Source organism: Callospermophilus lateralis, chromosome 18, assembly GCF_048772815.1.
Source record: "Callospermophilus lateralis isolate mCalLat2 chromosome 18, mCalLat2.hap1, whole genome shotgun sequence".
In the NCBI taxonomy this organism is placed as follows: domain Eukaryota; kingdom Metazoa; phylum Chordata; class Mammalia; order Rodentia; family Sciuridae; genus Callospermophilus; species Callospermophilus lateralis.
This window is the reverse complement of record NC_135322.1, coordinates 40,480,974-40,503,920: the sequence shown is the minus strand read 5'-3', so window position 1 is coordinate 40,503,920 and position 22,947 is coordinate 40,480,974. Positions and strand designations below refer to the sequence as shown.

The 22,947-nt window shown below is 41.9% G+C and overlaps 1 protein-coding gene across 3 annotated transcripts in view; it reads right to left on the bottom strand.

Moving 5' to 3' along the window:
• The window catches only part of Nup93 (nucleoporin 93), a 98,365-nt gene that overhangs the window by 20,419 nt on the left and 54,999 nt on the right, over positions 1–22,947 (bottom strand). For all 3 annotated transcript variants that reach the window (XM_076838466.1, XM_076838467.1, XM_076838468.1), the window contains 3 exons: positions 15,363–15,425; positions 10,215–10,343; positions 995–1,069 (listed from right to left, as the gene is read on the bottom strand). In XM_076838466.1, the coding sequence (XP_076694581.1) occupies positions 995–1,069; positions 10,215–10,343; positions 15,363–15,425 (267 nt within the window). The remainder of the gene's footprint in view (positions 1–994; positions 1,070–10,214; positions 10,344–15,362; positions 15,426–22,947) is intronic.

The following is a 22,947-nucleotide window of genomic DNA, read 5'->3' as shown; positions in this document are numbered from 1 at the left end:
TAAAGCCTACCAGGTATTCAGTTAATGCAGAACTTCAGTGACTAATTAATTGGCAACTGAAGCCAGAGACCTCTGCTAAAGAGCACAAGGTGTAAGAATTTCTTGTGGCCCTTCTCTCCCCTCCATAACTGTAACCTGTTTATTCCTCCAACCACCCAACTCCAGGCTGGAGAGAAGGAAGGAAGGAGGTAATGCTGAGGGCTACGAGGGGGCACCAACGTGCTTCCCAAAAGGCATGGGAGTTAGTACTATCTGAGCAGGTGTCCTTCGGCTGCTGCTGGTGCAGGATGATCTTAAGACGGGTGGAAGCCCATCACCTTTAACTCAAGAAACAGGTATGTTTCCCCTTTCTGATACTTTATGGAGGAATATGACAAATTACAATAAAACGCAGTTGGCTGGCAATGCTTTATTCAAAAAGTCCACCCCAGGTATGCCTGTCCTCAGGTCCACTTCAGTCCAGTGGTGAGTTTGTGCTTACCAGACTAAAGCACCTCAGTTTACACCCTTACTCCTGCACAGTCATGATCAGCAACCGTAAGCAAGATCCCCATGTATCGGGAGCTTCTTCAAGATGGCAATGATATGAAGTAGCTCAGAACACTATGCTTACCAAGGTAGAGAGACATCCCTCTCAGCAAGGGGTGAAAGAAGGGTTTCTGATCATACCATTGGCTCACCAGGTAACTCAGTTAATACAGAACTCCATTTGCTATGCAAGGCTTTACTGTACACAGAGCCACTGCCAAGAATGCAACATGGGTTGCCTGGTCAGTGTAGAGGGCAGATTTCAATTTCCCCACATCAAATCTGAGCCATTCAATTACCCTATTTGATAGAATTTTCCAGTGGCCTATATGGTAAAATATTAACCAGTACTCATAAAAACCCAACTTGCTTTCAGGGTTTGACTTTCACATGAAATCATCGTTCCCTTTGATTCCCAGAGGCTCATGTGCATTTTCCTGGGTTAAGTCCTTGAGAGCATGCTCACCTGCCGGGCATAGGCCATCTCAATGCTATCCAGAGAGCTCCGACCAGGGGGGCCCACATCATTGATGTAACTGGGCTGTAGATAAAGACATATCCAGAACTGGTTAAGAACAGTACTCAGTCATGTGAAGAAATAAAAGTCATGTAAACAGATCTCTGTCTTTAAAGCTATGAGGAATCTATTTTCTATTTAAGATTTCCTCAAAATGATGTTAAGGTTTCAACAGAACACGATATCTTACCATGAAAACAGGGCAAGAGAGCAGGCAAGAGACTGGGTTGATACAAATGTAAAGAAAAGCCAGAACAGCCCTACTGAGGTCTGAGTGACTATTTCTGGAAAGGTACATCTTCTGATATTCAGTTCCCCCAAGCCCCCTCTCCACCTCATCTTCCCATCAGTGAGGTCACACTCCTATCAGTGCACCCCATTTCCATGCCTCATCTGTAGCAACTGAAGAAACAGACTCAACAGGGCCCCAACACCAGGTTCAAACTTTCTGATCCCAAGTCCACACTAAAACAATGGCTGCCAATTCGTTTTCTGTATTTGAAGATGTGAAGCCAGTCCAAGCTGGGCATTCATTTATTCATTCATACAATAAATACACGTGAATGCCAAATGCACTGGGCATATCCATCCTCAGATGAAAAGGAGCCAGCCCACAGGGCCTGCCCTGAAGAGCTTACCCTCTGATCAGGGAGAGTCACATATACATATATGGAAAAAGTTTACTAGTCTTTTCTAAAAAAAGACTAAAGCTCAGGCTGGAGTTGTAGCTCAGTGGTAGAGCACTTGCCTAGCATGTGTGAGGCACGGGGTTCGATTCTCAGCACCACATATAAATAAATAAAGTTCAATGACAACAAAAAAATAAAAGAAAAAAAAGAAAGATTAAAGCTCATATTTAGCTAAGCTGATTTCTTATTATAAACAAATATGGATTTAGATACATTTTTCAATTTCTAATACATTGGCCTGTACTATACTACAGCAGAGATCAAATTCAAGTTTGTCTCATTTAAAAAAATAATTAATGCTCTTTTGGTTTTCTAAAAACCAAAACTAAAGTAGGCTTCCTGGGAAGCCAATGGATAACGACAGCCCAATTCCCTGCGCCGTAAGAGCTGATCAAAGCAGTACTAGAGTGGGTACAACTGGAGTAGGCTAGAGAGGGAGGCCCAGGGGCAGAAAGGCAGGTTTCAAACCCTCCATTCTAGAGAATGGACACTGGACTGCCAAGGACTTCTAGGTACCAGGAGGGCTGCTTCACTCCCTGGCTTTGAAGTCTGGATCAAAGTACATGGTTCTGGAGCCTCAGATTCCCATCAGTCAAATGAAGGGGCTGTCCTCGATGACCTTGGGAGGTCTGCCTCAACTCTGACCTCCAGCAATCACCGGCATTAAAAGAGCATAAGAGTTTACTGACCTTGGTAGATGCTGTGGCTAGCTGACCCAGCAATCATTCCTAACCCCACTCCTCACCTCTCTCCCTGCTGCCTTTTGGGCTGGCATATAGAGCTAAATGCCCCCAAAAGTGAACTGATCAATTTCTAACAACTGGCTCTTGGGGAAGGGGATCAGATGTGCAGCATTTACTGCTTTCTGTAGTTATTCCCACCAGGGAAGATTTCAAATTGCCCAAGATGGTATCAATTAGATGCAAATCTCTGGTAATGTAACTGTTGGCCCACAGAGGTGACCCCTACACACCACTAAAAGTACCTTTTCCCGGCCTCTACTACAGCCAGGGATGGCCTTCCACCCTAGTTCTAATTGATGAGATGGAAACACAAGTATGCAGACAGCCTCTGCTTTTCCTGATAAAGTGGGGGTAAAGAACCAGATGACCTTGGAGCTGGGGTTGTGGCTCAGTGGTAGAGTGCTTGCCTAGCATGTGGGAGGCACTGGGCTTGATTCTTAGCACCACATACAAATACATAAAATAAAGGTCCATCAACAACTAAAAAAATATAAAAAAAAAAAAAACAAAAAAAAAGAACTGGATGACCTTTCAGCTTTCCTTCTTTCAACCTTGAATACAAATATTAACATCTAGAGCTATGGCAGCCGTCTTGTGAGCCTAAGGTAAGTAGATATGCCACGGACAGTGACATACAAAGATAGTAAGAGCCATGTTAATCCAGCACTTACTGTGCAAAGCACTATCTGAGTTGAACTTCCATGTATTAATCCACAGCCCTAGGAAACAGATCTTACAGATGAAGAAAAAAGAAAGCCCAGAGGAAGGTGAAGCAATGTGCTCAAGTTCACTACAGCAGGAGGCAGGGAGCCACGGCCTGAACCCACACGGCCTGGCACTCTGCACTCTTCACCACTCCTCTAGCCTGCCCACCAGAGCAGCAGGGGCAAGATCCCCAGGACAGCCACACCAGGGAGAGGTAAAAACCCTGACTCCACTGCTTATTAGCTATAAGACCTTGAGCAAGCATATTGCTTCTTTTAAGCTTTAGATTCTTTAGTAAAATTGGTATCCACCCCATAGGTTTGGGATAAAGATTAAATTGGGAGAAAAACAGTGGTTATTTTGGTATGTATGGGGGCCTGGTTCCAGAACCTACCACAGACACCAAAATCTACAGATTCTGAAGTCTTTCAAATAAAATGGCATAACATTTACCTGTAACCTATATATATCCTCCTCTATACTAAAAATCATGTCTGAATGACCTGTATTTCCTAAAACAATGTACATGCTACATGAATAGTCCTATTATACTGTTTAGGGAATAATGACAAGATACACACCTACTTGTGTTCAGTACAGACATAATTGTTTTTTCTGGTTACTTTTCATGTGTGGCTGGTTGAATCCACTGATGGAACCCATGGATCTCAGTGGCCAACCGCTGACCTCACAGCACTGTTGTAAGGAATAGATCGAACAAACTCAGACAGAGCCCAACTCCTGGCAAATAAATGCTAGCTGTTATCGCTTTATAAATAAAAAACAAGCAACCATAATGAACATTTGGGGCAGGGCATGTGCCTCAATCCCAGCAGCTTGGGAAGCTGAGGCAGGATGATCACGAGTTCAAAGCCAGCCTCAGCACCAGCAAGGTACTAAGCAACTCAGCGAGAACCTGTCTCTAAATAAAATACAAAATAGGGCTGGGATGTGGCTCATTGGTCAAGTGCCCCTGAGTTCAATCCCTTATACCCATCCCCCAAAAACCACAATGAACATGCGAACAAAACATCTGACAAGCAATAACGGCTAGATATGGACACTGCAGAAACACCACTGAAAAGAACTCTGTTTTCACTTGTGCTGGCTAGAAAGTCTCATCTCATTTTTCTACAATGAACACACACTCCTTGATGGAACAGAACCCCCACCAGCACACCGTCTACTTCTGTGCCAATTCTGCACGTCTCTAGTAACACTGCATTGAGGGTGTTCTATAGGACAGCTACCTTTCCAGAACCAAGACATCTGAAAGCTGAAGGGTCTGTAGCTTTTTAAAAGAACAGATCAGCACACCTGTTAAGTCGGTAAGAGAAGGAAAAGCAGAGCAGGAAAAAGGCCCTTCTGCAAGCACATGTTTGTTCAGCTATAGCAAAGAGCCTTGAGACAAAATTTCCAGTACTAAAGACCTAATTTTTAAAATTATCCATTTAAAAAGTAGTTGGGTACAGCCCTTGAATTTCCATGTAAATTAATTTTGCCTAATACTCTTGTTTTCAAAAGTACCTCTCCTTCAGCTGCCCTTGGTCAGGCTGCTGTTTTACCACACATAAGGTCAACTGTCCATCAACAAGATGTGCACACACACATTCCTGAGCAGAGGACCTGGCAAGCTTTCAGCATGATTCTACACCAGGACTGCCCGCGGGCTGGGAAAGTGGGTGCCAGTAGCTGGGTGGGAACAGCATTCCAAATGCCTCTGGCCCCTGGGCTTTCCTGCGCCAGGGCTTGATGGAGCCAAGTAGGGGCGGCTACAGCCACAGGACAGTACATAGGACAGGACAACAGGAGCAGACAACAGGAACAGGGAATCAGAGAAAGAAAAGCAGGAAAGATAGCAGAGCAGGGCGAACAGAAAAAGAGGGACTCACCAGGAGCCTGGAGAGAGACAGTAGCTTCACAGAGACACGACTGGGAACGGGCTGCTCAGAGCACTCGGGTGTTCCCCAAACAGCCATTCTAGGACAGGTAGGAGTGTGTCACGAGAGCACTGCAAACTTGTATTCATCACCTATTATTGTACAAAATGTATCCAGGGATACATGACTGCATGGAGGGCACACTGCAGTTAGGTAGCAAGGAGTGTAACCAGTGTCCTTAGCAAGACAGGCATGGAGGAAAGGACAAGATGGTGTCACAGAAGGAAGGGAGTTTCATTTCCAAGTGGGAAATTACGTAAGCAAAATGGATCTAAGTGATTAATTTACAATATTTGGCTATAAAAGCTCAGTATTATTGGGAAAAGAACAAGTACAGACCAGAACACCAGGGTTCTAAAGCAATACAAGTAATGATGGTGTGACCTTGCTCTTTTTGGGCAAAATGAATAAATGCTTGAGTCATCGTAACAGAACACTATTACAACCACTAATAAACAACAGAGCCCTACATACAACTTAGAGAAAGCTCTGAAATAAGTAAAACAAAACCCACCCAATGCCAAGTTGTACAACCCAATATATCCAACGGTGCCATTTAGGGTTGATAATTGGTAAGATGTGCATACATACAAACACCACAAGGGGACCTGAGAGGGACCTGGAAGGATGTGTACCTCCAACAGAAGTGGTTTGGTGAGGGTAAGCCAGGGCAGCAGAGTTTTCCCAAGTGTATCTACACCCTCTACCACCCGATCAGGTGTTCCTGTGATACATCATGATGACAACCTGGCAAGCTGGGATTTTTTTTTTTTTTCTTTAATCTTCTTTTTAAAAGAGCAGCAGAATACTTCTGTTCTTGAAATTCTGCTCAAACTCCCAAAATGACCCAGGCCCATCCCCTAGAAAATCACCAGGGAGACACAAAATATAGCCTAGAATCATCTAATCTGGGCTTTTCAAATTCAAACTCTTGGCATGTGTATTTTACTGGATTTCATCAAATTTAATACATCATCTATAAGAAAATGTCACTTTATGTGTCACTAGGAAAGAAAAAAAATGTTGTCAAACTATGACACACCACTTAATTTAAGACATACCTTGATTTCTGAGATGTAAAAATGTAGAAAAGATGTGTGACTGGGAATTGGTGAGAATACAATATTATATCCATTACCAAAATCACAGGCTGTTCAACATACACTGAACAGTTCATACATCACAGCAGAGAATATCACCATCACTACCTATAATTATTAAGCTCCAGTTTAACTTTTCTAGCCAGCCTGCTGCTTGCTAAGTCATTCTCTAGACAATACAGGAGGGGATCGCCCACCGATGACATCCAATACCAGTACAACCACTGGACTACACTGGAGTTTGATAAATGTACCTTTAGATACTGTTTTAAAAGTTGGCTAAGATACATAAGGATTCCTTTATCCTGACACAGAATCTGCTGGGAGAGTTCTTCCTCACACTGACCAGATGCAAGAAAGGGGCACAAGAATCCATAGCCACATGGACTGGGGGTACGGCTCAGTGGTAGAGCATTTGCCTAGCATGTGTGAGGCACTGGGTTCAATTCTCAGCACCACATTAAAAAATACTGCTAGTGGGAGGATACACTAGTAAAGCCATTCTGGAAAACCATTTGGCAATATCTATTAAAGCTGAACCCATGCAAACCCTCTGACCTAGCAATTTCCTCTCAGGTGTACTAACAGAAATACAAATGTGTATTCACCAAAAGACACACAAAAGAATGTTCATAGTAAACTATTTATAAGAGCCAAGAATTGGAAACTACCCGATGTCCATCAATGCCAGAATGGATAAACAAATTGCAGGTTATCAGCTCTGAGATGGTGGCTCACAGCTACATGCAGTAATATACAGACCATTACACAAAAGACAGAAACACGAGCACACATTATTTACACAAGGTTCAAAAACAGGCAAAATAAAGCTATGATGTTAGAAGTTGGGCAGTGGTTCCATTGTTGCTGGCAAAAAGGAACAGAGATCAGAAAGGGGCACAAAGGTAATCTGCTGGGGTGCTGGTCAGATTCTGTTTCTTCATCTAAGTGTTTTCCATTTGTGGCAATTTGTTGAGTTATATATTTATCTTTTGTGCACTTTTCTTCATGTACATGTTACCCTTCAAGAAAAATGTTCAAAATAGCAAAACTTACAAGTTTCCAGAAAATGGCAAACCCTGACTAACCTAAGAGAGAACCATCTGTCAACTTTACAGCAGTTTTATTCATGCTGCTAGATGTAACAGAGAACAGAAAAGCACAGGTGACTCCTTTCCAAGGGGACTAGAGGTCAGGAAGAAGAATCTATTAAGTAGATCAGCCTATTTTGAAGAGATGAGCAATCAAGAAAGAAAGGACACCTCATTTGCAATTTATAATTACTTTCAAATCCCTATACAGAACACAACCTATTAACACCATTTTTTTTTTCAAAATGAAGTTGATAAAACCATGAGTTGTTCTAGTTATTTGCCCACATTCATAAAGAACTGAGAAAGAAACATGAGGCTGGGCAGGATCTTATACATTAAGTTCTTGAAAGACTCTGATTTGATTGTAAAGTCTTCAAGTCTAAGAAATATGGGACATAGTCCTTAAGAAACAATTTCCCAAGACAAAAGACTTGGCATTTATTTATATGGAGACAATTTAATAGGAAAAAAACCTGTTTTTTTATATCAAGGGCAAATCTTCAGATGCAGGATGTTTGGTTAGCTTGTGGGTACCACTAATTGCCAATCCATCCATCTTTGACCCAGACTTCAATAGAGCAATGGTCTAGAAGTCAACAGTCTGGGTCTTGCTAGCATATTAACCATCTCTCTGGGCCTCAGTTTTCCTATCTCTATGTACAAAAAGAATACTAGCTACCATGAAACAAGTTCTGGTGGAAAGTCTTACCAGGAAGATTTGGTAATATTGCCTAAAAATGTCTAATACTATTCATTTTTACAACATTACAATTTTTAATCTCCATCTCCAAATGATCTATCTGAGCCTACTTGAAAAGACAACAGTAAGGAATGGTCATCGTGGATCAGCTTATTTACTTGATACTAATCTGCCCCAACAAACCCATTTCACTGGTGAAGACCCTGCAGAGCTTTAAAAAAAAAAAAAAACTTTGAATAAGGCCTCAGGAACAGTCACAGTGAAAGCCAGTTTTTGAATCTCCTGTGTCCCTTTCCCCACACAGGAAGATAAGGGTGCAGCAGGCACAAGGGCATCACTGACCAAGCAAGACAGGCTTGCCTGCTGATCCCAGGTGCAGCCTCAAAATTCCTTGCAGGGAAGATTTCTGGGATACAACAAGGGAAAATAGAAACATGTAGAACACAACACCCAACTAGCTAGCTTTTGGGTAAGAAGGTGCAGAAGTAAGAATACATATTCTTATATATTTGTATCTGTATGAAGAAATGCTAGAAATATATATTAGAAAGTAATAATGGTGACTACTGATGGGAAAAACAGAGGGGAAAGGGAACAGGGTATCTGGAGACAGAGTGCTTTAATTCTTGAATTATATAAATATATTGCCTTTATTTTTTTAATTAATTTTAAAAAGAAGAGAAAATCCTAAACTTAGCACTACTATCAATGCATTAACACTGGCAACTAAGGCTAGTAATTTTCCCTACTCTAAAACTACATTCTTTTCAACATATCCCTTAGTAGAAAGTTAGCTAAAGCCAAAATGATTAATTCAATAAGTATTTTCTTATGCATCTACTGTGTTTCAGGGGAGAGCAGTACAGGATGGACTTGGACAGGCCACACCACCAGGTCATGCAGGGACTTATATGGGTCATTGTAAAGACAAACTTTGGCTTTTACTCCAAGTGAGATGGACGTCACTAAAGGGCTTTAAGCAAAGCAGTGACAGGAACACTGTGGCTATTGTGTTGAAACTCTAGCAGGGCACAGGGCAAAAGCAGGGAGATCAGTGTGTTCAGCAGCCTGTGACACAGTATTGATAATCCTACCTCCTGGTATTCAAGCCCTCCTATAATCCTCTCCCCAGTAGTATAGGCTGGATTTAGTGACTTAATTCTAACCTGGAAAAATGACAGGATATTGCTTTTCAGATTATGTAACAGAAAGACTGTGGTTTCTATCTCAGAGCTCTAGCTCTCCCTTAGGTCCCTTCCTCTTGCCCTGGGGAAGCAAGCTGTCACACTGTGAATAGCCCATGGAGAGGCCTGCTGGCAAGGAAGCCAAATCTCCAGCCAAAGGCCAGAGAAGACCTAAGGCTTGTCAAGAGCCACATGGAGGACCTGGGGAATGGAGCCTTCCTGAGTCAAACCCTGGGATGAGTGCAGCTTTGACAGCTGCTTCAGGAGACCTGAGTTAGAAATATCCAGACAAGCAAAAGCTTGCTTCAGTCTGTAAGGTCTCGAGTATCTGATATACAGCAATAGACAACTACAACCACCATCAGGAGGCTGGCTCTGTGGTCCAAGTGAGAGATGATGAGGGTTGGACCAACTGCTAACAGTGGGTGGGCAGAGGTGGTTGGACTCTGGATTTGTCAGCATGTGAGGGAGTGGTTATGAGGAGGGCAAGGAGAGGACAACAATGAACCTGAGGTTTTTCTGATGTGAGCCAGCAAAAAACTGGAATTGCTGTTTGTGACAATGGGGACTTCTGTGAGAAGAGAAGGTGGGTCAGTAGGGAGCAGCTACTGGGACTCAATTCTGGACCCGAATTCCTATGAGACATCCAAGAAGGCAACCAGATAAACAAATGTGGGGTTCAGGGTTCCAGATGCAAGTTTGAGAGTCTTGAGCGAGCAGGTGGAAGTAGAAGCCACAGCCTAGGTGAGATCAGCAGCGCAGTAACTAGAGAGAAAACAGAGGTCAAGGACTAAGCCCAGGACCAACGTCTCGAGGTCAAACAGTCTGAGGAAAATTCATCAAAGGAGACTGAGCAAAAGCACCAGACATGCTGGAGGAAGTCCAGGCGAATGCAGCATCCCAAAATCTGTGGGAAGACAGCGACCAACTGCCAGAACTCCACTAATGAAGGAGGCAGGCGTCCTTTGGCTTCATGTGTTTATTAATAATGGTTCAGCTGTTTGATCCATCTACCTCACTCTCCTGGGTGAAGTCAAGGGCATCCTCTCCCGAGGCCAGCAATGTGTGCAGAATCCGCTGTTTCACTTGCTCCCACTCGACCAGCATTGACTCCCGATGGTACTCCTCCGCCATACCAAAGGTCTGCCAGGGAGGAGAGAGAGGGCCGTGACCCAGGTGAGAACAGAGAACATGGTTTCCCTCAGAGCATAGCAGAAATGTAAAGGCCTTCTCCAACCCACCCCTGTTTACGAGTGGAGCAAATGCAATGGACTTCAAAAATGATCCTTCAAAGCACTGCTGACAACTTTTTGTGACTTACCCTATTTCATTGATTCTAATTAAAAAGCTTTTCAAGTGTACTAAAATACACACAAGATTTGCCGTTTTTAAGTGTACAGTTCAGGGGCATTAAGCACATTGACCACCAGTGCCTATCTCCTGAACTCTTTATCTTGTAAAACTGAAACTATACCCATTAAACAATAACTCCCATTTCTCTCTCCCCCAAATCCTGGCAACCACCATTCTACATCTGTTTCTGAATTTGACTACTCTTATCTTATACAAAAGGAGTTACACAGATTTGTCTTTTGTGACTGGCTTATTTCATTTAGCACACTGCCCTCAAGGTTCATCCATGTTGTAGCACGTGTCAGAATTCCTTCCTTTTGTGAATAACGCATGAATATGAATTGTGAATATAAGCATGGGCGCAAACTAGCTCTTCAGGTTCCTGCTTCCAATTCTCCTTGATATATACTCGGAAGTGGAATTTCTGGTGTTAATTCTACTTTTAATTTTTTTTAGGAACCTGCATACTGTATCCAAAAAGGTTATATCATTTTATATTCCTATCAACAATGCACAAAGTTTCCCATTTCCTACATCCTCTCTACTACTATATTCTAGTTTTTTGATAGGAACCATCCTAATGAGTGCCAGGTAGTATCTCACTGTGGTTCTCCTGTGCATTTCTCTAAAGACTAGTTATTTTGTTCTGTTTTTCCAGTAAAGAAAAAAAAAATGGAACTGAGGGTTTCATTCATGCTCTACCACTGAGTTGCATCCCCAGACATTTTTTAAAATTTTATTTCAGACAGGGTCTCACTAAGTTGCCCAAACTAGTCTCAAATCATCCTGCCCTGGCCTCTGCAGTAGCTGGGATTACGTGTGCACCACCACATGTGGCTGGTTAGTAATGTAGAGCACCTCTTCCTATGCTTATTAAGACAAACATCTTTTAAAAACTTCTGAAATGAGGCTGTATGTTGCAATCTATTGCATGTTACAGGAGTATTTTTTCTTTCTAGTACATACAATAACGATGGATTGTAAAATCAGTGGAATCTTAAGCTTTAGTAAGAATCTAATACAAGGACAAGAGATTCTCCCAGTGATTTTATTCACTTTTTAAAGAATCACTAATATTTCTGTAGGCCGTGGCACACCTGTAATCCCAGCTACTCAGGAGAAGAAACAGGAGGACTGCAAGTTTAAGGACAGTGTGGGAAACTTAGTAAGACTCCATCTCAAAATTAAAAGGGCTGGAGATGTAACTCAGTGGGTTAAATCTCCAGTAACCAACCCCCTCTAAAAATCATCATCATCATCATTATCATCATCACTAATATTTTCAGAGCAGAAAGCGAACTAGTAAAAAAAAAAAAACCATTCTTCTGTGATTAAGTTTCCTACCAGTCTATTCAAGATCACTGAAAGTCTAGTAAATCTCCCTCCAACCTGAAGTAATGCAGTAATGAGATAACTGCCACAACAAACACACTAAGAAAAAAAACAGAAAGAAAAAACATTTATAGAGAGATTCTGAATTATGACTGTTCTCAGCACACTATTCTTTAGTTGGCAGACCAGGTTTCCTATCAGCTTCAGCTCACTTTTCAAAAAGCCATTTCATTTACAATCAGATTGGCAACTAATCAGGCACAACAAGGGAGTATTAGTAATGCCTGCTTTATTTTTGGCAATGCAGATAATTTATACCGATTGTGTTCATATACAAGAGCTTTGGGGAACTGCTAGAAAAATCTAATATACTCTTCCTACAAGTGGGATATTTGTATTTGGACTAAAATGTATTAAAATTGGAAAAGGGACACCAGCCACACACCCACAAAAATGATTAGGAAGAAGGTTGGCATATCTCGCACCCTTTTCTAACAGGTGTCCTGAAGAAATAGGAGAGAGGACTGTCGCTGAGAGTCAAGAAGAATGGATTTTTCCAATCAGTCAGCATGAGTTGAAAAATAGCCAGGGAAAAACCTTCACATCTCGTTCATGAGTGGAACTGAGACACAAAAGCTGGGCATTTTCAACACAGAAGCGTGATGGGCCAGAAAGGCAGCAAAAGCAAAGGGAAGAGAGAATTCCTCTAGAAGTTGTCCACAAAGAGTACGGGACACTTCTCAAACTCTTTTTATTCAAGAGTCAAACCAACCGTCTCCTTAGCCTAGAACCTCTCCCACAGAAATTTGGGGGTTGCAAGCCACGAGAACCTGGGTGGGAAGAATAAGGAGGCAGAAGGCTGGTGCGTCATGCTGCTTTCTGAGCTTGCAACAGGAAGAAAGACACAAAGCCTGGACTCCAACTCGGGACACTTCAAAGCCTCAGAGATACTCTTAGGGACAAGTCTTCCGGCTAAGGAAGAACTGTAGAGTAGTAAAGGTGATGGAAGAAAACAGATAGTACACTCAAAGAAACTGTAGACATGACAGAGGGGGCAGACTTGGAGCATCAGGGAAGGGTCAGGATGACAACAGTAGAATTCACTCTGCCCGTCTGTTGGATGCTCACTTGTGTGCCAAGGACTCCTCTTTAGTACTACAGAAGTATTAAGCAGCTTTGAAAAGCGGATGCTTTCTGGGCTTGAATCCTCAGCTGTATCTAAGAAGTACTCCGGGCCACTCCCTCCAACCTGAAGGAACAGCACTGAGATTCCATTCACAGTGTGATAAGGAGCTTCAAAATAAACGCCCGACATTAAAATTCTCTTCCCTCGGCCACACTCACCCATCTTAGAGGTGGTGGAACATCCAATTTTTTGAGCTAACAGGAATAATCAGCCACCCATCTGCCCAATCCAGCTGATTCCAGCCTATTCCATTTATGCCCATGTTTGAACCACTGGATTAGGAGCAAAGAAAAATGCTAAGAGAATGCTAGGAGCTCCTGGGGGAGATCAATAGTGCTCCTCAGAGCTCAGAGGAGGGAAGGGAGGGACCAGGAGAGACAGGAGGCAGAGACTAGTGGAGACAAGGACAGAAAACCAAAGAAGAGAAAGGAGAGAAGGGTGTGCAGAGTCCTGACAGCGGCAAAGCAGTGGAGAAACTATTCTCAACGAAAGCTGAACCTTCCAAGTTACCGTTAAGTGTGGAAAACATTTCCCTTGGAACATATTAAAGGAAGGCAAGGAGAGAACTGGATAACAATTAAGAACAGTGGGGAGCACTCGAACCCCATTTTTATAAACACCCATTTGTTACTGAGCTGTTGCTGGCTTTTAGAAACATTGCATATGCTCTGGGAATGTTGTGCTGTTTTTGCTGGGATGCACCAAATGGGAAAAGATAGGACACATTTGTGGTTTTGTAGCTTGTTTTCTTGGCATTTCAGCAGGACATTGGCAAGTTATTCAAACATGAAATTGCCACCAAAATGCCAAGAAGCTGCTGATTTTCAAATCATTTTGAAAATGACTCTTGCTCAGCAGCAGTTTCCCGGTGTCCAGACAGGTCAGAGGTCTCCCTACAGGCGGGCTCTCAACACTGGAGTGTCCCCCTCCAAACACATATGCACGCATTTTGCACTGTGGTATGTCACCTAAATGTTTTGGCTGGCTGCACATTTAGTCTCAGTATGACACAATATTCAGAGACTGCCAATTCCAGAAACACATTCTGCAGGGTAAATGGATTAATAAGGCTTGGTGGCATTCGACAATCCTAATTTAATTTCACTGGTCCTTTACAGCAGGAGAATCAACGTTGGTGAGTAACTCAGAGTGTGAACAACAACAACAAAAAATCCCTTTCTTAATATTTTCAAATCTGAATCAAGTGTATTTCTCTATTTCAGGACTATGCACTATTGCCAACAATCTAATTAATGAAATTTTAGGGAAGTTTATGCTGACAATTAAACACATCAGTCATCTGAATAATGCTCTGGGACGTGTTCTTCTAAACAGAAGCTGGCAGCTCCTCCACAGCCCTCTCACAGCAGCCCTATATAGTGCTTGCACTCTCGCAGTACATTTTCATAAAGCACCCCAAGAGGCAGCACTTTTTACTTTCTTACTTCTTAAGCCACACAATAAATACATAAATACACTTCACTAGATATTAGGGTTAAATAAGCATACAGCAGATCGGAGCTCTACCTTCTCCCCACTCCCTCTGCAGAAAGCCACTGCTGACACACAGGCACTGATGTCCTGGGGAAGTTGCCGGCTTAGAACCAACTCCACTTGATCGCTAGCCTCTGTCCCCGCTCCCCAAAGACCCCAGTGGCCTGAAAATCTCTTACTCTGTAAGGGGACACTTTGAAAAGGTTTTCATCTTTTGATCCTTGTCAGAAACAAATGGAGAGAACGCACATGTTAGTAGAGTAAATGATGTCTGGATATCTCATAGGAACGATGGTGCAAACTACTGCTGGCATATGACGGCTGCTCTGGCTGACTCACCTTTTGGAGCACCAAACTATTTTTCTATTTTTTTTTAAGAGCTTAGAGAAATTGTTAATATGAAAAGTGGTACGGTCATGTTGTATGATAAAAGAAAAAAAAAGCTGAGGGAAATTATCAACGATCATAATTGCTTCTCTGAACTGCTGATTCAATAGAAAACAAATATCACTTATACAATAACAAGGAATTGAAGAACTGGCCCTTCCATTTTAAGGCTAATTTAATAACTGTCGAGTCCAGTGTCTCAGATGCATTTCAGTCACTAAATACATGGAGAGTCACAAGCATGGTATTTATTCCCCAAAATGATTTCTGTAGAACCCTTCTGGTGAGCTACCTCTCTATGTAGGAAGCGGCTGGGCCTCGGGCCCAGACCCCAGCTCCAGACCTGTGCTCCCTGCTGAACACCGCCGCCCTCGGACTTCATGCATCTACATTTTGGTTTGTTTTCTTACCCGCTTCCGGGATTCTTCAATGGCAGACAGCAGCGCATTGTCCTTCTCATTCTTCAGGAAGCCCTGGGGAAGGGGGAAAATGGTGCAACTTAGGTTAAAATGAACCTTCAAATAACCCAAAGTATATTGCAGGGCTAACCCGCGGTGAGGGCATCCATTCCCCTGTACTCCTCCACCCTCACAAATGCTGTCAACTTGAAAACGACATGGGTTATTTTAAATACATGTTTTCTAGTTTCATTCTGGGAGCACATGGTGATGGTCAGAAGCAAAGTCCCCATGAGACAGCAGTGTGGCATTTTACATCCCGCAAACATGTACAAAGTGAACAGTCGAGGCTGCTCTACAGAGGTCCTCAGTGGCTCATGGTGGCTCTGCTACATGGGCAGACACAGGTCCTCTAACTCTTGTTTCTCTGGTGCTTTTGACTAATCCTTCCATTTCTTTCTGACACTGAGGAAGCCACCACTGCCCACCTGTCTTTGTGCTTTTCTCTGACTTGCCAATGGCTGGGGTTGTGGTTTGGGTCTGGAACGTTTGGCTCTTGTGATGAAGGCCTGGCCCAGGGCAGAGGTGTTCAGAGTTGGGGCTCTTGGGAAGGGACTGGGTCATGAGGGCTCCGATGTCATCAGTGGATTAATAATCTGATGGCATTATTGGGAGAGGGTGGAAACTGTAAGAGGTGGGGCTTGGTTAGAGTTAGTAGGTCACATACCCTACAAGGGTGTGTCCGTCCCCCTTCCTCCCTCTCTCTGGTCTCTGGCTGCCATGAGTGAGCAGCTTTGCTTCACCACACACTTGTGCCATGAGGTACTGCTGCGCCTCAGGCCCAACGCAACGAAGCCAGCCAAGCACGAAATGAAACCACGAGCCCAAAAAAACATGTCCTCCTCTAAGTTAATTTCCTCAGGTCTCCTGTCCCAGCAGTGAAAAGCTGAAAAAACACAACTAGGAAATTCTGAAAATCATTTACTTACACTTATTGACACATTTCTTCTGGATTTTTGTCATGTGTGCTTTCTGCTTTAGGTCTGGTGACATCTGTTCTTATTTAGTATTGGTAGGGTGAAGAAGAGTCAGTGTACAAGTCTCACTTAATATGCACAGGTTAAATGGCCCAGAGGCCATGCTTTGGAATATGGATTTCAAACCCTGATGCCTCTATTTATTAATAGCAGGACTTCAGCCAAGTCACCCAAACTGTCGGAACTTCAGTTTACTCCTGTGTAACAATGAAATAATGTGATCAAGTTCTAGGTCCAAGGCTTGGTACACACAGCTCTACTATTACAATCTATTAGGTCTAGACCTGTTGGTGATACTAAAAGAAGACATGCCCAGGGTGACCTCCCTGTTGCTTTTCACTGTCCCCAGCTTGAGTTGAGTGAGTTCTGTTGGGGAAGGGACAGGACACTGTCTGGACAGTCACAGCAGCAGGCAGAAAGACAAAGTGACACTAAGATGAAGTGGGCTTCCATGCCAACATCCTCAAACCAAAAGGTGAAGCTTCTCTTCTACAGCCTGGGGAGGGGGACTAAGTAGGAATGAGGAAGACCGAGCCATCAATAATTAGAGGTCAAAGTCTTAGTTGTTAAGATGGAAGAAGTCAAGTTGCCCTATACATCAAACCAACTTACACTCTGCAAGGCAAGGTATCTCCATGTCAAGCACACTACTATTAGGTTTATATGCGCCTGAAATGAAATGATCTGTTTTTTCAAAACTATGCTTTTGACTTTTTTTTGTTTTTAAAGGAACTTTGGGAAAATATAATACAAAACAGAATTAAGAAAAAGCTTTTAGAATGACAAGCTACATTAAAATACATTTGATATTGGTGAGGATGTCGGGGAAAAGGTACACTCATACATTGCTGGTGGGACTGCAAACTGGTGTAATCACTCTAGAAAGCAGTATGGAGATTCCTCAGAAAACCAGGAATGGAACCACCATTTCACGTAGTTATCCCACTGTTCAGTATGTACCCAAAGGACTTAAAATCAGCATACTATAATGGTGTGGCCATATCAATTCACAATAGCTAAACTGTGGATCAACCTAGGTGCCCTTCAACAGATGAACAGATAAAGAAAATGTGGTATATACACACAATGGAATATTACTCAGTCATAAAGAAGAATAGAATTATGGCATTTGCTGGTAAATAGACAGAACCAAAGACTATCATGCTAAGTGAAATAAACCAATCCCCAAAACCAAATGTTGCATGTTCTCTCTGATATTTGAGTGCTGACTCACAATAGGCCAGGGGATGGGGGTGGGGTTCCCTCACTGGATTGGGCAGGGTGGAGTGGGAATAAGGACAGAATGAATTCAACATAACTTTCCTATGTTCATATATGAATACATGACCAATGTAACTCCACATCATATATGGAAGAAGTCAACCACAAGAAAGGGAAGTTATACTCTACATATATAAGTCAAAATACCTTCTACTGTCATGTATAACTAAAAAGAAAAAAGAAAAAAAATTAAATTTAAAAATACATTTGATAATTTTCTTGTATTTGAAATTAATTAACTCAGGTAATTCATTTTTGATTCATTTTTTTATTAAAATTAATTAATTTTAACAACTGTTAATGCTTTTGTATATTTTGTTCAGACAGTCCTAGATATAAGAGTGCTGGTTTTCTTAAAAAGTGGGGGAGGACAAAATAGGGAATATATTTTAAATAAAATATTACTAATCTTCGTAGATTTCCCCATATTTTAGTCCATGATTCCCCTGACCTGCTATCATACCTCATATTGGGCAGAGAATGAGGACAGACAGGAGAGACAGCGACCAGCACCCAGAAACAGTTCTCTCCTGATGACTCCTCCAGTGCAGTAAGTCTGAGGCACAACTCCAAGACTGCTCCAGTTATTACACTGATAACTGATGAGGGAGGAGGGCAGGGGGAGGGACTGATCATAAGGCCCTTATGCTTAATAAACCAGAGCACAGGAAGCGCGGAACCCATCCGGTCCATTCAGAAGGCAGGCAGCTAATCACCATGGGGGTGGCTTCTGGCTGGGGGGGGGGGTGGTGGACCATGAAATGACAAAAATTTTGATGGGTCTTGCTTATAGCATTCATATGTCAAGTAACAGAGCTTCACTATGAATTTCCTTTTGTGAAGGTTCTTCAATGGCAAAAGCAAAAAGCTTTAGTGCCACAGTCTATAAACCAAACCATGCCGACTATGATCACCAACTGATGTGGCCAAAGGGCAGGTTGGATTGCTCTGCTGCGCCTTTTCCTGGCTGAGGGAATAGGAAGCTGACTGTCTAAGTCACCTTCTGGTAGAGGTGTCTGTGTATGGAGGGGGTGGACCACCGCACCCCTCTCTCTGGCTGGTAGAGGGGAGCAGGCAGCGCCTGGGGTAAGCTGGATACTTTGCCACCCTGCCTTTCTCTGCTCTTCCAAGTCAAATGACCAGCACATTACACTTAACTTGACCAGCACATTACACTTTAACTACACTTGCATCCAAGGCTCTCTCACATAATATAAAACACAAAAGCAAAGCAACAGACATCTATTTAAAAGCCAAATAATATTCTGCAATGACATTATTTTGCTTTTAAAATGTATTATTCTATAAGAAACATAACTCCAAAATTTCTAGAAATGAAATTTCAAATAGTGTTAAGAAAGAAAAAGAATAATAAAAGACATTATGGCTTTGGGGATAGATTACTCATCTTTAAAATATTTACTATAAAGTTATATTTTTAAAATACAAGTGAGCACTTGTCAAACTCTAGACATTACCGACATATGAAGAAATACCATTAACCATCATGTACCTCAAAATCTGGGCTTTCTCTATAGCATAAACCGAGCTCCCAAAATACAGTTGTCCCTCAGTATCCATGAGACTGGTTCCAGGACACCCTTCTACACACACACACACACACACACACACACACACACACACACACGATGCTAACACAAATGCTCAAGTGTGCCTAATCTTGAGCATACTTGAGCATAGTATTTGCATATAACCTCTGTGTATTTTAAATTATCTCTATATTACTTATACCACATAAATTGTTAAGTTGTATTATTTATGGAATAATGGCAAGAAAATAAAGTCTATGTGTATTCAGTACAAAGGCATTTTTTTCTCAATATTTTTGTTCAACATTTGGTTGAATCCAAAAATGCAGAAACCACCAATATGGAGGGCCAACTGTATACAGATTCTGAATTATTATTTTCATCCTTTCTAAAGTGAAATGCTAAATCAGGTTACATGTTATATATATTTTTTTAAAATGATACTTTAGTGGCCTTTTGAAAACAATGTTCAAAATAACACTTATAGGGTAATGCCGGCATGTGTGTGCCACCTAGTGGTGGTTAGTTTCTTTTAAAGAACAAACACCTTGAGGAAAAATAACAGCCAATAGCAACTTCTAAACTAAAAAGTTAGGCAGAAACCTAACTGTTTGGCCCAGTCCCCGAGGATCTCTCCTTAACTCCCCTTTGTCTATGCATTTCATTTCTTTCCAGGTCTTCCTGGAGGCCCATCTCATGTCTTTACCCTGGAGATTTTACAAATTATGTGAAAACTGGTTCTCTGGAGAGGTGGGCTGGGGGGGTGCAAGATGAACTGGCTCCCTGACATTGGAGGCCTCCTGGGCACAGAGAAGACCCCATAGCTCACCTCCCCCTCTGATATACCAGAATCTAACTGTGACTCTCAGAGCTCCCCATTTCGTTTCCCCTCATTTTGCCAACAAGCATTGTTTAATTGCTTATAGTCTGCATTATAAAAGATAAGGCTGAGGCCTGAAGAATAATAATTCGTAATGAGGCAGTACAGACTAAGTACACTAATCTGAAATGCTTGAGATTTCCAATGTTTTATTCGGACTTTGGAATATTTGCATGAACATGGTGAGACATGTTGGGGATGGGAACCAAGTCAAAACACAAAACTCACTTAGGTTTCACATACACCTTATACATACAGTCTGACAATAATTTTACACAATATTTTTAGTGGGCCTGTGTTTTGACTACAGCCTGTCACATGAAGTCAGGTATATAATTTTCCTCTTGTGGCATCATGTCGGTGCTCAAAAAGTTTCCAATTTTGTAAGAGTTCTGATTTCAACTTTTGGTTTAGGGATGCTCAACCTGTACTAAGAATAGCTAGCACACATATGGTGATGACTAAGTGGTACTCACTTATGCATCTGGTTGTGGCCCTCCCTAAAACTGATGCTATACTGTCTCTCAAAACTCCCCAAGTAGATCATACTTTAAAACATCCTCAATATAAGTTTAAAAGTTGAGCATCTGTGTAGTTTGTAGAGCTCCTATCAACTCTAAAATGCTGTTGCGGTTCTACATTAACATGACCCAGTTTGTAAGCAACAAAGCTCAGTCTCAGAAACCAAATTTGCTCACTCCTTGTTTACCCTTTTCCACTCCACCGCTCTCTCACCAGAGCAAATTAAGATGGGATAAACAGGTACTGTATGCCTGCATATTCATTCCTTTTTTCTCCCTACATCACACGGGGGAGAGATGGGAACAAATGTCAAGGTTCTGGCATTCCTTTAGAAGAGAGGTTTTCAAAATATGGATCAGAACCCAAAACTGGGTCATGAAATCAAATAGCATTTTTCTAAGGAAATAAAATGCAACATAGATATGTAGTATGGGTAAGTACTGTTTTGTGAAACTTTTGTTTCAATTACATGCCTTCATTGGTGTGTGTATATATACATATGAAGTGGGTCATACTGTAAAATACATTTCTTACTAGAGGTCATAGTTCAAAAAGACTAAAATCACTGCTCTAGATGTCAATTCGATAGCATTCCAGAATATTATTACTGCTATTGTTGTGGAACAATAAATATCATACATCTGCTCAGCCAGGTAGTCCACCTTTGACAGATAGTGTACACTGGCCAAGAACAACCCAAAATGTAACCTCAAGGTAGGTTGATTCTCTTACCGTATCTCAAGGACCTGGCAATCAAAGTGACTCCTAAATGGTTCAGGCCCAGGAAGACAGGCATGACACCGCCATATTTTTAATTAACATGCAGGCTCAGAACAGAAGTAGCAGCTAAATCCTACTGCAGAAAAAGGGAGTAGGCAAAGGAGTATTTATTTTTGCCAAATGGACAAATTCTCTTATTTGCTTCCCCAAAGCAAAAACTTTAAGAAATAAACGTCTCTGTGAAAAAACTTCAGTATTCATTTTAGTTAGGAAAAGATGGCCCCCCCAAAACAATAACAATTTACATTGATTCTTTCAGTTCTTTGCCTCCCGTCTATGGCAAATAAGTGATTTGCTGGACAGTTTTAAAAATAGTGAAGAATGGGGGCTGGGGATGTGGCTCAAGTGGTAGCGCGCTCGCCTGGCATGCGTGCGGCCCGGGTTCGATTCTCAGCACCACGTACAAACAAAAGATGTTGTGTCCGCCGATAACTAAAAAATAAATATCAAAAATTTCTCTCTCTCTCTCTCTCCTCTCTCACTCTCTCTTTAAAAAAAAAAATAGTGAAGAACATATAAATGTCCTGACTGTCAAAAAAATAAATAAAAAAATTAGAGTCTGAGTTGGTCCCACAAAGCAGTAGCCATATTTTACTTGGCCCCCAAAACACAAAAGCCTATTCCACTTCTCCCCTCTTCCAGACCAACCACCCTGTCAGCAGGGTGGACATCATCCAGAAGGTACTGACACCGCACAAAAATAAACAGCAGGTGCCACGAGACCTCTGTGCCATCTCTCATTTAATACATACAATATTCGCTAATTAATAGGAACTCTGTAACCAGCATTCCAAATCAAAATGATATGAAAATGAGCAGTGGCATTAGAAAGATCACCATGGCTGAAAAAAATGCTAAGACACAAGCAACCGCAAAGCAGAAAGAAAGAAAAATAAGCAAAGCTGAAACAACAGAGTAACCAGTGACTAGTTTGCTCCAAGATGAAGCCAGAATTACAATAAGCATGTCAAGCACACAGCAGAACTCTGATTAGCGCAATGGAGAGGGTCTGAATTCTACGAAGACGGAAGTGGGAATGGTACCCACTATTTTGCTTCTGCTTACTCAAAGTAAAATACCGTCTACCTTAACTTTTCCCAACTCTTCTTTCCAATTTCCGAATAAATGATCTCTTCAAAAATTTTCTCTTGCATGAATTTTTTGCAAAGGTAAAATTCCTACTTCTGGAGAAAATGAGAAACAAGGGAGTAAAATACTCTTCAGATGAGCACAACACAAGTCCTGCTGCCCTGGAGCCGCCAGGCTTGTGAGATGGTGTGGGCGCTTTTCATTAGCTCTGCATTGTGGTGCCAACACCTCAAGAAAGTCTTCCAGCAGAGATGTTCATTACTGATGTAAATAAATAAACAAATAAACAAACAAACTTTCAAATTTGGGGAACTTCAGTAAGATTTTACAGCACATTTGGTTATTTTATCAGACCACTTTTATTTCAAAAAAATAAGAATACATAAACTATCAGCTTACAAGGCCCAGGAGAGGCTGAATCTCTTTCTGCTCAGAATACTGACTCAGGAGTAAAATCC